Here is a 15203-nt window from a genome sequence, read left to right on the forward strand (position 1 = left end):
AAAAAAAAAAAAAAAAAAAAAAAAAAAAGAAAGATAAGTAACAAAAATGAAACAAAATAAATAAAAATAAAGAGAATGAATTTAGGGCAACAGAAAGACACAGAAATAGAAGAAAACTTACCACAAAGCCCAACTCCTGAAATTAATATCCTCAAAGAGTGAGAGACATTCTTTGTAAGATTTTAATAATGTTCTGAGCAGGACTAGAGCATTATTAAAAAGAAATAATATTCACAGAGACAAAATAGAATGATGGTTGCCAGGGCCAGGGAGACGTAGGGAATTGTTTTATGGGGAGAATTTTAGTTTTGCAAGGTGAAAAGAGTTCTGGATATTAGTCATGCAACAATGTGAAAGTGATCAGCATGACTGAACTGCACATCAAAAATCGATTGTTGTGCCCAGGAGTTCCACAAAGACCACACTGCCAAACAAGCCAAAATTACAGCAGAGGCTTTGTGCACATTAAAAATATGATAATTTAAAAAGCAATAATAAGAACTAAAAGGTGAGTAGGGCTGGGAAAAAAAGAAAAGAAGACAGGAAAGATTTTTAAAAAATAATTGAGCGAGGCACAGTGGCTCACATTTGTAATCTTCCTCCCAAACTACTAGGATCAGCTGAGGCCAGGAGTTTGAGGCCAGGCTAGACAGCATGGCAAGACCCTATTTCAACCAAAAAAAAAAAAAAAATTACTTAGACGTAGTGGGCATCCAGAATAACTATTCTTTTTATTTTAACTGAGGGAATAGTCTCAGTCCCTTCCCCAAATTCAAGCAACTTAGCAAAGCTTCCCAGCTACTTGGGAAGCTGAGGCAGGGAGAGCAGCGCAAGCCCAGGAGTTGAGATTGCCGTGAGTGATGATGATGCCCCTGCATTCCAAGGAGGGGACAGAGAGAGACCCTGTCTCAATCAACAATGGATGCCCAATCTAGGAGGCGCAGTATCTGACTAGTAGATGTTCATACTGAAAAAAAAAAAAAAAAACAAGAAGGAAGAAATTATCAACTATATAATACAGAAGTTATCCCACTATTGAAGAACCTGAGTCAGCAAGTTGGAAGGATTTGCCAAGCGCTCTGCCTAATGAATACACAGTGTATTTGTCGTTAGTATACATTGGAACACTGAATATGAATGGAAGAATCTAGACATTTCCAAGATTGAAACAAAACACAGATCACCTACCAAGGACTGTGACTCTGAATGGTAGTAGCGTTCTTAACAACTTGGAAATTCGAAAACAGTGGAGTACTATCTTCCTTAGGGAAGCTTTCATCCTAGAATTCTATACCAAACCAAATTATCAATCATGCATGAGGACAGACTAAAGATATCAAGGGCTCAAAAATACTTCTTAGACTTCCCTTTTTGGGGAAGCTAATAAAGGTGTGCTCTGTCCAAACTAGCAAATACACAAATGCAGGACCTAGAGTTCAGGGAAGGAGAGACCCGATCTCAAGGCGGCGGCAGGGTGGATCATCTCATGATGGTGGCCTGATGGGAAATAGGATTGAGAGGACATTAAAGAGTTCAGAATATTGGGCGGTGCCTGTAGCTCAAAGGAGTAGGGCGCTGGCCCCATATGCCAGAGGTGGCAAGTTCAAACCCAGCCCTGGCCAAAAACTGCAAAAAAAAAAAAAAAAAAAAAAAAGTTTGGAATATTGAGTTAGCTACAAAGAAACTAAATGGAGAAAATGAGTCACTTATCTCCAAGAAGAAAAAAAAGTTTTTTTGAAAAAGAATAGGAAAACAATCAGATGATACTTCATGAAGCAGTGGACAAGAGGTACATAATTTTATGTCACACAGTAACTTAAATCTTGATGACCAGTTTAACCAAAATGTTATTAAATGATTTTGGAAGGTTTTCAGGAAGGTGGAGGGCATTCATCAGAGTGCAGATCTCATCTGTTAAATAGAAATCAATAGTTAATATCTTAACTGGATCTGAAATAAAGTATATTCGGTTAACATTCTTTTTCTTTAAATTTTAGTGGAAGAACGCAGCTTTGTGGAGAAGCACAGATGGCCATCAAATATGTACTTGCAGCAGCTGGCCGAGTACAGGAAATATATCCACTCCCGGAAGTGTCGCTGCTCAGTCATGTGACCTGCCGCTTTCATGCACTTCACTTATTATTATTATGAAGAATGGGATACCTCTGGGTTCCAGGAAAATTCTTATGACCTAAACCAATATAGGCACTAAAAAAAAAAAAAAGTCAGCATACAGCTAAATATGTTTATTAATTCTCTTTGAAAATACTACTATTGTGGTCTTAAAAGGGAATAAAACATAACGTAGACTACAAGGCCTCACCCTAGAACATAAAGCTGTTGTACAGGTACCTTTGCCCTTTAAGGTATCCTATTATATTAGTGATATTAAGACCTTTCCCAGTTAAGATGCTAAAAGTTTTTTAAAAAATCTTGTAGGATTAATTCAATAGGTCTGTTCAATTGCTCTATTGAAGTAAGGAGCATTTAGAGTCCCTGTGTAATGAGGGACTCATTTCTCTCATTTCTGTAATGAGAAATCTAAGAGAAGACTCATCAGTCCATCGTGAGAGTTTAGGAATAGAAACTTGCCTGGGGTTTTGAAAGTGAAATGTCACTTGGTTCCCAACTGGTGACAGGGTTTGAATCATAATGGGAAAAAAAATTCTGTTTTTCATCTGAACAACCAAGTTGAGCCACCTGTTTCCTTCTGGAATTCTCACTGGCCTTCTCCGTGTGTGACTTGTGTGGCTCCACACTTGATCCAAGGTTCTGCTGTCACCGTATTGAAATTCTTAATATTTTATGTTTAAAGATGGGCCCTGTGTTTTCACTTTGCACTGGGCCCCCCATCCCCCAGATCATGCATATTTCCTGGCAGGAACTATACTATGTTTTCTTGCTCAAACAGCTTTCTCTCTGAATGCGGAAAAGAAGCATTAGTACTGAGGGAAGAGAAGGAGGCTCACTGGAGGGAAGCGCTCACATGATGGAGACTCGCTTCTGCGGGGAGGTGGACCACCCAGGGCCTCCACTCACATGATGGAGACTCGCTTCTGCGGGGAGGTGCACCACCCAGGGCCTCCACTGCCACTTTGGCTGGTGGCCAGCACAGGAAAACTGCTTTACCATACCCACAGTGCTGTACCACAGATAAACAAATACTTTCTCAGTCATTCTGTGAGACTATTGATAAGAGTGACTGGCCAGCCTGAATTTAATACACATTTATGAAGATACTCATAGGAAAACATGTCCTCTAGAGAATTTACCATTGAAAGCTTGAGACTTTTTTTTTAAATGAGTATTTACTAAGATTGAAGGTCAGTGGCTTAAATTATCTGAATTGTTTTCAAGGACCTCAAAACTGTTTGATGAGGAATAGTATGAATCTTGTCCTTCAGATTGCCAAGTAAGTTAAAGGACAGGATTTAACAGAGACGTGTTTTCTGTGTGGCGAGAATGGACAGACTGAGTTCCTCTTGCATCACGTGCATACCGGTCGTTCCTTCCGAAGCTCACAGCCTAGAGCTGCAAGAGCACGCTGCCCATTGTTAGCGTCATTTTCATCTGTCACTCAGTACTGGAATATATTTTTCTTTTAATTTCCAGTGACTTCAGAGTATACATAGTGTTTCCAACATTTCAAAGGTTTGATTGGTTGTATTTCATAGTAATAGGATCCCATACTGTTAGCCCTGGTATGTATACAACACTGTTGGGGAAAAAATTCCCTATAGATATTCCAAGAAACCCGATTTTAATCCATTTGTATCACTGAAAATTACTGGAATGCATTATATGCTTTTTGTAATTTAATCACTTGACTCAGTCAGCTATTGGCAACCATTTGATAAGGATTAGCCCTGTAAAGAATCCATACTGTAGTAAATTCCTAGAAATTCATTTACATTTAAGTTCTCAAATGCAGTGATATCCTTTTGTTCGTCATAAACATATTCTCACCCCTATATGAATTACAGCATTTGAAATTCTAAATCAATAACTTGATCTAGGAAATTGAAAAATACAAGTTGCAAAGCAAAATATTTTCTTGGAAATACTATTTCATGCTTAAACAGACTGGAGACATTCTTTAAGGGTAAGTGGGAGTTGGACTTAGAGGCTGGTGCTCAGCTGGTGTGGAGCATGTAGTTTTCATGACAAAAGTCCTTTCCCATCTGTATGAGTGATTCAAAGCTCTTCAGAGCTGGTCCAGACAGTGATCCAATAGTGTTTAAATCCATTTGGATGCAGACCAACTCTTGAGTACCTTTAAATTAACTGAATTTAAAATAACAAGAAATCTGAAAATACTTAAAACTATCTTGGAGAAATGTGCAGGGTTTGTTTCTTTTTAACTGGAAGATTCTGTCCAGCTGGTGTGTGCTCTGTGCTTTCTCTGCTTCAGTGTGTCCACCAGTGACTTTAATGTGAGAATACACTATAAGGAGGAGCTAAGCCTTTTTCTTTCTGGGCCTGATCGTCACTATATTTGATGCTTTGTACACTTCTGACTACTCATGTTCACAGTATAGAAAACTAGATTTGTGATACAGAATGTTGAGTAATGTAACTGAAATTAACCCTGTCCACGCCAGGATGGTGGTTTCGTATTGGGTAGTAACAGAAGACTGAAGAGTTGGATGAATCCGACTCCCAAGACAGCTAACCTTTTCAACTGTAATTTTGAAAACTACACTACACCGATATAGTTAATCAGACAAAAATGTCCTCAAAGGTACTTTATTTTATTTAAAGCATCTGTTTCATTCAACCTTTAATAGTTTTGCAAAGAAGGTTGTGTGTGTCTTTTAATATAGCCTGACCTAAATTTATATGTTTTTAGCTTTAGTATTTAACATTTTTTAACAAATAAACCTTGTTTTAAAGCAAATTCAATGAAGTGTCCCATGGTTATTTTACCTCAGGTGTTGAAATGCTACAGTGATTTGGGGAATACTGCCTCAAATTTCTCAAGCATGGTTCTCACACATAATTGTGGTTCTCACACATAATTTCCATTATCAGTAAAAATATTTAGAATGTTGCTGATCTTATAGATGACTTATGTGTGTGTTGAGATAAATGTATATTACCTTTAACAGCTAGTACTAGAATTTCTCCTAGCAAAATTACTGCTGTTATTTAGCAAAGGTAATTCTTTAACATAGACATGAGTCAGTTCCCTGAAGGCTTGAGTGCAGGCTGCCACACAGCCAGGTGGGGAAGAAAATCTGCTTTGCATAACAATGGGGTAAGAATTTGGAACATTTGCTCCTGGCAGGTAGCTCATGCCTGTAATCCCAGCTCTCTGGATTGCCTGGGCTCACAGGTTTGAGACCAGCCTGAGCAAAGGCAAGACCCTGTCTCTAAAAATAGCATTGCAGCTGGTGCCTGTAGTCCCAACTACCCAGGAGGCTGAGGCAAGAGAATCACTTGAGCCCAGGTGTTAGAGGTTGCTGTGAGCTATGACGCCAGATAGCAGTCACTTTACCAAGGGCAACAAAGTGAGACTTTGTCTCAATTAAAAAAAAAAAAAAAAAAAAAAACGAATTGGGAGCACCTGGGTCCCTTGAAAGAGACAGGGGAGAGAGACCAGACCACAGTGTGTGCACCTTGTCCTTTGCTGGGCACTTGGTCCAGGAAGATCTATAGAACTTTAACTCAAAATCAAAGTAATGGAAACCAAAACATTGACTTTTCTTAAAGGTTGAGCTTGGTCCCTTATCGGCGACTATGAGCCTGTCTTGTTTGTTCATATTCACACCAGACTCTGTCCCTCTCCCTACTATGCCTACATCACCATGCAGATGCTTTTGCTCTTTACACTGGCAGTACCTGTGGCTCAAAGGAGTAGAGTGCTGGCCCCATATACTGGAGGTGGCGGCCCCAGCCAAAACTGCTAAATAAAAAAAAATAGAAATGTATAGGACGCTGAAGTCCCTGGGGGCTTAGGCTCAGACATGTCATGTTTAAGCAGAACAGTTCAATAGCCAGAAAAAAAACAAAGAGGGGGTCTCATTATTTTGGGGGGTTTTTTCCTTAAATTTCAGAATATTACAGAGATAAATATGTTTTGGTTACATGAATTGCTTTGTACAATTTGAGCCTAAGTTATAAGTGTGCCGGCACCAGGATAGTGTGTGTGATACCCATTAGGTATGAATTTACCCTTCCCCCTCCCCCACTTGCTTTCCATTGAGTTTTACTACCCAGTGTGTAACGTGGGTGTCCATGTATTAGTTCCAGTTTAATAGTGAGCACATGCAGAGTTTGTTTTTCCATTCTTGTGATACTTCACTTAGCAGATGTCTCATCTCCATCCAGGTTGGTATGACAGGTGTTATTAGTTCCCGTTTCTTGTATAGCTGAGTAGCACTTCATGGTGTACATATCATTAATCTGCACACATATTGCTGGGCATTCCAGCTGATTCTACATCTTTGCAATTATAAATTGTGCTGCAGTAAACCAGTGCACATGTCTTCTTTTCCTTTGGGTAAATCCCCACTAGTGAGATTGCTGGAGGAAGTGGTAGGTCTGCTTTTCATTCTTTGATGTATCAAGGTGCTCAACTTCCCATAGAGGCTGTGCTAGTTTGCAGTCCCATCAACAGTGTGTAACTGTCCCTTTCCCTCCACATCCACACCAGCATTTATTGTTCTGGGACCTTTTTCTGATGAGAGCCATTCTCACTGGAGTTAGGTGATGTCTCATTGTGGTTTTGATTTGCATTTCCCTGATGATTAGATATTTTGAGCATATTTTATATGTTTATTGCCTATTTATCTTCTTTTGAAAAAGCTTCTGTTCATGTCTTGCCCACTTGGGGGGGGGGGTGTTTGATTTTTTCTTGCTTATTTGCTTGAGTTCCTTATAGATTCTGGTTACCAGCCCTTTGTTGGATGTGTAACATGCAAATATTTTCTCCCATTCTGTAGGTTGTCTATTCTATTGATGGTCATTGGCTGTGCAGAAGCTTTTAATTTAATCAGGTCTCATTTATTAATTTTGTGATTGTCTATGGGGTCTTCTTTGCCGAGGCTAATATCTATAAGAGATTTCTAACCTTTCTTCTACAATTTTTCTAGTTTCATGGCTAAGATTTAAGTGTGTTACCCATCGTGAATTAATTTTTGAGTGGTGACAGGTGTGAATTCCCTTTCAATCTTCTAAGTGTGGCTATCTGATTTTCCTAGAACCATTTATTGTATAGTGATTCTTTTCCCCTAGTGTGTTATGGTCTGCTTTGTCAAAGATCAGATGGCAATATTAGGATGATTTTGTATCTGGATTCTCTGTGCTGCACCATTGGTCTATGTCTCTGTTCTTGTGCCAGTATCATGCTGTTTTGGTTACTATGGCCTTGAAGTCTGCTAAAGTGATGTCTCCAGATTTGTCCTTTTTGTTAAAGCCTGTTCTGGCTATCTAGACTCTTTTCTCCTTCCATACAGAGCACAGAATTATTTTTTCTTGATCCTCAAAAAAATGACTGTTTCGTTTTTTTTTTAGACAGAGTCCCTGGGTAGAGTGCTGTGGTAGAATAGTTCACAGCAACCTCCAACTTGGGCTCAAGCAATTCTCTTGCTTCAGATTTTCTATTCTTTGTAGAAACAGAGTCTCGCTTTTCCTCAGGCTTGTCTCAAACTCATGAGCTCAAGCAATCCATCCTTCTTGGCCTCACAGAGTACTAGAATTATAGGTGTTAGCCACCACCATACCCAGCCCAAAAAATGTTTTGATATTTTAATGGAGATTGCATTGAATCTGCAGACCACTTTGGGTTGTATGGACATTTTAACAATGTTGATTCTCTGGATCCATGAGCATGATATATTTTTCCATTTGTTTGTGTCCTCTCTGATTTCCTTCCTCAGCGACTCGTAATTCTCCCTGTGGAGGTCTTTTACCTCATTAGTTAAATACTCTGTGTTTTTTTGTCTCTGTTATGAAAGGTATTGAGCCTTTGGTTTGATTCTCAGCTTGACTGTTGTTGGTGTGTAGGAATGTTGTGAATGTTGATTTTGTAACCTGAGATTCTGCAGAATTTATCAATTCCAGAAGTCTCTTGGCAGAATCTTTAGGGTTTTCTAGATATAAGATCATATTGTCAGCAAATAGCAAAGGCTTGACCTCTTCTGTCCTTATTTAGATATCCTCAATTTCCTTCTCTTGTCTGATTGCATTGGCTAGGATTTCTTAGCATTATACTGAATAGAAGTGGGGACAGTGGACAGCTATGTCTATTTCCTGAAAGAATGCTTTCAGTTTTTCCCCATTTAGATGATGTTTGCTGTGGGTTTGCCATACATGGTGTTTACTATTTTAAAGTATGTTTCATCCATGCCTATTTTATTAAGAGTTTTTTATCATTAAAGCATGCTAAATTTTGTCAAATGCTTTCTTTGCATCTATTGAGATGATCATATGGTCTCTGTTTTTGCTTCTGTTTATGTGGTGAATCTTGTTTATAGATTTACATGTATTTAACCATCTTTGCATCCCTGGAATGAATCCAACTTGGTTGTAGTAGATAATTTTCTTGACGTGCTGCTGAATTTGGTTTGTTAGAATTTTTTTGAGAATTTTTGCGTCTATGTTCATAAGGGATGTTGGTCTCTAGTTTTCTTTTGCTGTTCTGCCCTTTCCTCGCTTTGGTGTCAAAGGGGATGTTGGCTTTGTAGAACAAGTTGGAGGGGATTCATTCCTTCTTTATCTTATGAAATAATTTCTGCAGTATACGCACCAGTTCTTCTTTGTAGGTCTAGTAAAATTGGGCTGTGAACCATCTGTTTCAGGACTTTGTTGTTGTAGTTATTGGAAGGATTTTTATTGCTGCTTCAATTTTATTGCTTGATACCCTTCTGTTCAGGAGTTCCGGTTCTTCCTGAGTGAGCCTAGGGATCTTGTGATTTTCCAAGAATTTGTCCATTTTCTCAACATTTTTTAGTTTATGTGTATAGAAGTTTTTACAGTATTTAGAGATGACGTTTTTGTATTTTTCTGTATTATCAGTTGTAATATCTCCTTTTTTTGTTTCTGATTGAATTTATTAGGGCCCTTTCTTTTTCATTCTTAGTTAATCTAGCAGGGAGGTTGATTTTGTCTTTTCAAAGAACCAGCTTTTTATTTCTGTGTAATTCTTTTATTATTGATATTTTTAGTTCTGCTTTGACATTAATTATTTCTTCTGCTGAATTTAGAATTAGTTTGCTCTTCCTTTTGTAATTGCTTGAGATGATTCATTAGATTGCTGATTTATGATCTTTCTGTATTTGATGTAGGCACTTAAGGCCATGCATTTTCCCCTTAGGACTACTTTTACTGAATCCCACGGCTATTTGATAACTTGTGTTCCCTTCATCATTTAATTTGAAGAATCTTGTGATTTCCATCTTGACTTCCTCTTTGACCCAATAATTATTCAGCAATAGGTCATTTAATTTCCAGGACTTTGTGGGCAGAATTGAGTGTTTCTGTTGGAGTTGTTCCACTGTGTTCTAAGAAGATAAATGGTATAATTTCTATTTTTTTGTTTTGTGGTCTAAGATGTGATCGATCTTGGGCAATGTTCTGTGTGCTGATGAGAAGAATGTATATTGAGTAGTTTTGAGGTAAAATGTTCGATAAATGTCTGTTAAGCCCATTTGTTCTAAAGTCTTATTTAAGACACCTGTTTTGTATTTTCTGCTTGTGGTATCTGTCCCTAGCTGTTATGATGTTGCAGCTTATCATTTTGTTTAGATCAAGGAGTATTTGCTTTGTAAATCTGAGTGCACCTGTGTTAGGTACATAAATATATAGAATTGTGTTTTCTTATTGAATTGTTCCCTTTACCAGTATATAATGACTGTATTTACTTTTGGTGCTTTGAAGTCTTTGTTGTCTGGTATGAGAATGGCTACTTCATCTTTCTTTTGGTTTGACTTTGCATGGAATATTATTTTCCATCCCCACACCATTTGAATGTGTTCTTGTGGATTAGATTCATTTCCTGGAGACAGCAGATACTTGCGTTTTATTTTCTTATCCATTCAGCTAGCCTATGTTTCTTCAGAGAGGAGTTTAATCGATTCACATTTATTGAAAGAATTGATAAATGGGGGTAGATTTCTGTTCATCTGTTGAGTAGAACTTTACTGCTTTGTTTTACCTCTTTTTTTTTTTTTTTTTTTGGTAGATCTGAGTCTCATTTTATTGCCCTTGGTAGAGTGCCATGGTGTCACACAGCTCATAGCAACCTCCAACTCCTGGGCTTAGGCGATTCTCTTGCCTCAGCCTCCCAAGTAGCTGGAATTACAGGTGCCCACCACAATGCCTGGCTGTTTTTTGTTGCAGTTTGGCCGGGGCCAGGTTTGAACCCACCACCATTGTTATATAGGGCTGGCACCCTATTCACTGAGCCACAGGCACTGCCCTGTTTTACCTCTTGAGCTATTGTGGTTCTAGGCTCTGAACTTGAACATTTGGACAGTTGTACACTAGTGGGTGTGTATTGTGCTGGTCAGTATATAATGCAGATCTAAGTACATCCCACAGGGAAGGTCTCGTCTAGACAAATTCCCTCAGCATTTGCTTTTCTGAGAAAGTCTTCATTTCTCCCTCTCATAAGAAACTTAGTTTTTCAGGATATAAAATACTAGGTAGCTATTATTCTGTTTGAGAAGACTGAGGCTGGGACCCCAGTCCCTTCTGGCTTGTAAGGTCTCATTTGAGAAGTTTATAGTACTCTGATGAGTTTTCCTTTGTAAGTTATCTGATTCTTTCACCCTTCAGTTCATAAAAGTTCTTTCATGTTAACTTCGGCCAGGCTGATGACTGCCCCGGTGATTGCTTCTTAGTGATGAATGTCTCAAGAGTTTGTTGAGCTTCTAGCACTTGGATGTCCAGATTTCTAGCATAGCCTGGGAAATTTTCCTTCCCCAAATAGGTTTTCTAGCTATTGAGTATTTTCATCTTCACCCTGAGGGATGCGATTCTTATGTTAGTGCTCTATACATAATCCTGTATTTCTTTCTTTCTTTGCTTTTTTTTTTTTTTTAAGTCAGAGTCTCACCATGTCACCCTTGGTAGAGTGTCATGGTGTCACAGCTCACAGAAGCCTCCAATTCTTGGGCTTAAGTGATTCTCTTGCCTCAGCCTCCCAAAAGCTGTGACTACAGGCACCCACCACAACACCTGGCTATTTTTTGTTGTTGCAGTTGTCATTGTTGTTCAGCTGGCAAGGGTTCAAACCCACCACTCTTGGTGTATTTGGCTGGCATCATAACCACTGTGCTATGGGTACCAAGCCATAATCTTGTATTTTTTATAGCCTTTGTTTATTCTTCTTATTTCTCTGTTCTCTTTGACTTGTTGAATTCAAATGTGTTGTCTTCTAGCTCTGAGATTCTTTCTTCTGCCTGATCTAACCTATTTTCTTAAGGCTATCAACTGTGTTCTGTATTTCCTTGAATGAATTTTTCATTCAGTTCCTGCATTGTTTTTGTAGTTTCTTTGTGTTGGGTTTCTATTTTCTATTGTATTTCACTGAGCTTCCTTATACTCCACATTTGAAATTCTTTATCAGTCATTTCAATATTCTCATTTGGGTTGGTGTCCATTGATAGAGTCATTTGTTTTCTTTTGGGGATGTCCTTTCTCTCTGATTTTTCATGTTTCTGGTGTTCTTTCATTGAGTCTTTCTCATCTGGAGCAGGTGTTGCTTAAGCAATTCTCTTGTCTCAGCCTCCCAAGTAGCTGGGACTAGAGACACCTGCCACAATGTCCAGCTACTTTTGGTTGTAGTTGTCATTGTTGTTTGGCAGGCCTGGGCTGGGTTCGAACTCTCCAGCTCCAGTGTATGTGGCTGGTACCCAGCCCAGTCTTCTCATTTTTATCCCCAGTCAAAAAGTTCTGGCCGGAACAAGGAGAAGCAAGTTGGCGGCCAAGTAAGTTTCTTTGCAACTGGGTGTGGTGAGATTAGGAAGAGAAAACTCCAGGTATCTCTGACTGGCGGGATCTGCCCAGACACATCCCTTTGGGGACACAGAGAGACAGAAACTTCTGGACCCCATGAGGAAGACAAAAGTAGTGGAGAACTGGCAAGTGGTTATGTTCTGTTTGTTCTGAAGCCACCAGCAGCTAAACTACAGCAGCAGCGAGATTGTAAACAGGGAAGGCCTTAACCTGTTGGCTGTTTTATTTTTTTGGACTTGGGCACTAGGTTAAACTACCTTGGGAGAACTTGGGTGAGAGTGTGAATGATATCAAGCATTGTCTAGGGCCCCAGACTGAGCCACTGAGCCAGAACAAAGCTAATACTGTTCAGCTATGGGCCACAGGCCTACCCATTGTGAGAGAACTACCCCTGCAGGCTCCGTCCTCAGGGTCATAGAGCTAGAATCAGGCTGGGAGAACTTAGACAAGTGACTGAGCAGCCCAAAGGCAGGGACTGAGATGCTGGGGAAGAGCAGAGATTCCAGTGTTTGGCAGTAACAGGGCTGCCTTACAGCCTTTGCCCTGAGGAGCATAGTATGAGACTGGTTTTGGCGCTACTGCATGAGTAGGCAGCCCCTTCAGGAGAGATCCCAGTGACGGGTGCTTTCCTGGGAAAGCTTCTGCTTAGCCAAGGTTAACAGTTTAAACTGTCTTTTAAGTAGGCTGAGGAGAGATTTAGGCTCTCAGCCCTGCAGGATTTTAGAAATCAGCAGAGGCTTCCAGTCTCCATCTCATACAATTGTATCAGCATTGTGATTAACATCTCCTACCCCAGAAGATCACCTGTTGCCCAGACAATATTCATCAAGATATATATACTGCTTTGTTTTTGTTTTAATTTCAACAGTTCCACTCTAGATTTTTCTTTTTTTAATTTCCTTTTCTTTTTCTTTCTTTCCCCATTTTTCTAGTTTAAATATAATTTCATATTGTTGCCTTCTTTAACAATAAGAACTTTTTGCTAGTGTTTCTCCCCCTATTATTTGGTTTCTCCCCCCCTAATTTTATCCCGTAGGATTTTTGTTTGTGTGGTTTGGTTTGATTTATAATATTTTTGTCTTTCCTCTCTACTTGGTGGAGGTGGATACTGTGTCTGAACAGGCTGAAAAAGAGCTGCTGACCTCAAGGGAATCATCCAGCCCACCACCCCAGAGATTGGGGGCTTTTAAAATTGGGTCAAAATACTTACTGTACACCTATATTACTTCTGTATCCTTCTTTCTGTGCCTCTCTTCTTTTTGTCAATATTCCCTTTTATTCACCCCCCCCTTTCTTTTCTCTCTCTTTTTTAAAAATCTTTTTTCCCTTCTTGCTCTTCAATCTTCTCATCCTTCTGGTCCTGTACCAAAAGGGATCATCAAAACCTTGACCAGAGGCACAGTAAAGAGCAAGAGGAAGTGAAAGGAAAACTAGGGCAAGGAAAGAGATAAAAGAAAGCACTCATGAGGAAGAATCAGCAGAAAAATCCTAACAACGTGAAAAACCAGTCTACAGCAACCCCCTCAAGGGACCATGAGGTAGCTCTTACAGAGGATTCCACATACAAAGAAATGTTGCAAATGACAGAAAGGGAATTTGAAATACAGATGATGAAAACAATGAATGAAATTGATGAGAAAGTGGAAAATAACTAAAACAACAACATTTACAACAAGGACATTTTGGGTCAGAGTGACTGCACCGCGGAAGCTCTGAGAGGCCTGAGAGCCGCCCTCCAGATGTCCTGCTTATGCACCAGGAGGCCAGTTGCAGTGCTAGACAGTCCCGGTGGGGTTAAAATGCTTGTCTTTGATGAGACAGGGAACAATGTGAGGACCCTTTCCTTGGCAAGTATGCAAATGTAAAGGCAATCATTTAACTAAGTCAACAGGTGCTATTATTGCCTGGTATTTTTCAAAGCTCCACATCACCCCACACACACAACAATAAATGCTCTTTCATAATCCTCACAGTTTTTAATGAGTGTGGTGAGAAACGCTGATCTCATATAGGAACTTGGTGTTAGGGACTGTCAGGGAGCCCGGGCTGCCAGGGGCCTCAGGCTGGCCCTGTTCCTGGCTTGCGTCTCACTGTGCTTTTGTATATCTTCTGGTACTATTTCTGAGACTGAATAGTAGCTTAGGGAGCCTGTTGGGTGCACCAGAATATGGTTAATGGGGACCCGCACAAGGCCACTGGTCTCCAGTCAGTAGTGCTCATGGGTGCGGCCCAGGTGCCCCATTTCTGCTTAGGGTCAGGGAACAGCAAGGTCAGAGGCAGGGTAAGGCTCCCCCCTTGGGGACTTCACAGGCTGGGATTAGAGAGGGGCAAGTGTGGAAGGACAGGAGAGCTATGTGAGGCACTCCAGAAGGGCTCTGGAGGACTTTGAGGCCCTTGCTTGAAGCAGGCAGAGGAGTTTGCAGGAAGTCTGTAGGCTGGTGAGGCCTGAGGAAATCAAAGCTATTTTTGTAATTCTTTATTATTTCAACATTACCATTTCTTATGCTCTTACTCAGGGCCAGACATTTTACATATGTTATTTCCTCTGAAAGAGATTATACAACGCATAGCACAGAAAGTGGTCTGGATAGGTGGGTGAGCTGACTTCCCCACGCCAATTTCCTCCCAAGCCCATCTTCCTGTGAGACCTCAGACAGGTAAAGTCTCTCCCAGGAGTGGACTTGCTCATTGCTAATTTCTAACATCGAGCTCCTGGACGTGCCAACCTCAACCTTGGAGAGGTCAGTGATGTCACACCTGTACAGAGCCTTGCACAGTGTCAGCGCTCTGCCCCGTCACTGTCATCACAGTCACATCGTCCTAGCAATCTTATCAGCCAGGGGCTGTCAGTGTCACCATTCTAAAATGAGCACAGTGAGTGGTGACAGCATTAAGTCCGTGGAGTTAATAAGTGGCAGAGCTGAGAAGATTTCAGACCTGAGTCCAAAGTTTGCACACTCTACTGACAAGCAAACAGCCTCCTAACCATTCCAAGTACAATGTGTGACAATCTGTCTAACACAGAAATCGATGCTCTCCCTTGAAGGGACGGCTGCGTGGCTGTTTTTGTGCAAGGTGAGGAAGAGAAGTGAAGACTGAGGATATTACTGGGGACACACATTGCAAGTTACTTGCAAGGCTGGCTCCAGAGTCAAGGAGTCATCAAGGTCATCTTCCCTTTCCTGCTTTCATTCCCATCTCCCTCTCAGGAAAGTATTCCAAGGTCTAATCTGATTATTATT

At 40.2% G+C, this 15203-nt stretch overlaps 1 protein-coding gene across 3 annotated transcripts in view; it reads left to right on the forward strand.

The window, feature by feature from the left end:
* Positions 1 to 4899, forward strand: part of RHOBTB3 (Rho related BTB domain containing 3) — a 65529-nt gene extending 60630 nt beyond the window's left edge. For 2 of the 3 annotated variants that reach the window (XM_023510879.1, XM_023510880.1), the window contains one exon: positions 1998 to 4899. In XM_023510879.1, coding sequence (XP_023366647.1) covers positions 1998 to 2113 — 116 coding nt within the window. In that variant the 3' untranslated portion in view covers positions 2114 to 4899. The remainder of the gene's footprint in view (positions 1 to 1997) is intronic. The other variant, XR_002772336.1, reaches the window with a different exon arrangement.
* Positions 4900 to 15203: the final 10304 nt, after the last annotated feature.

This window comes from Otolemur garnettii, unplaced genomic scaffold (genome assembly GCF_000181295.1).
Source record: "Otolemur garnettii isolate 467f Iridium unplaced genomic scaffold, OtoGar3 scaffold00017, whole genome shotgun sequence".
Classification (NCBI taxonomy): Eukaryota; Metazoa; Chordata; class Mammalia; order Primates; family Galagidae; genus Otolemur; species Otolemur garnettii.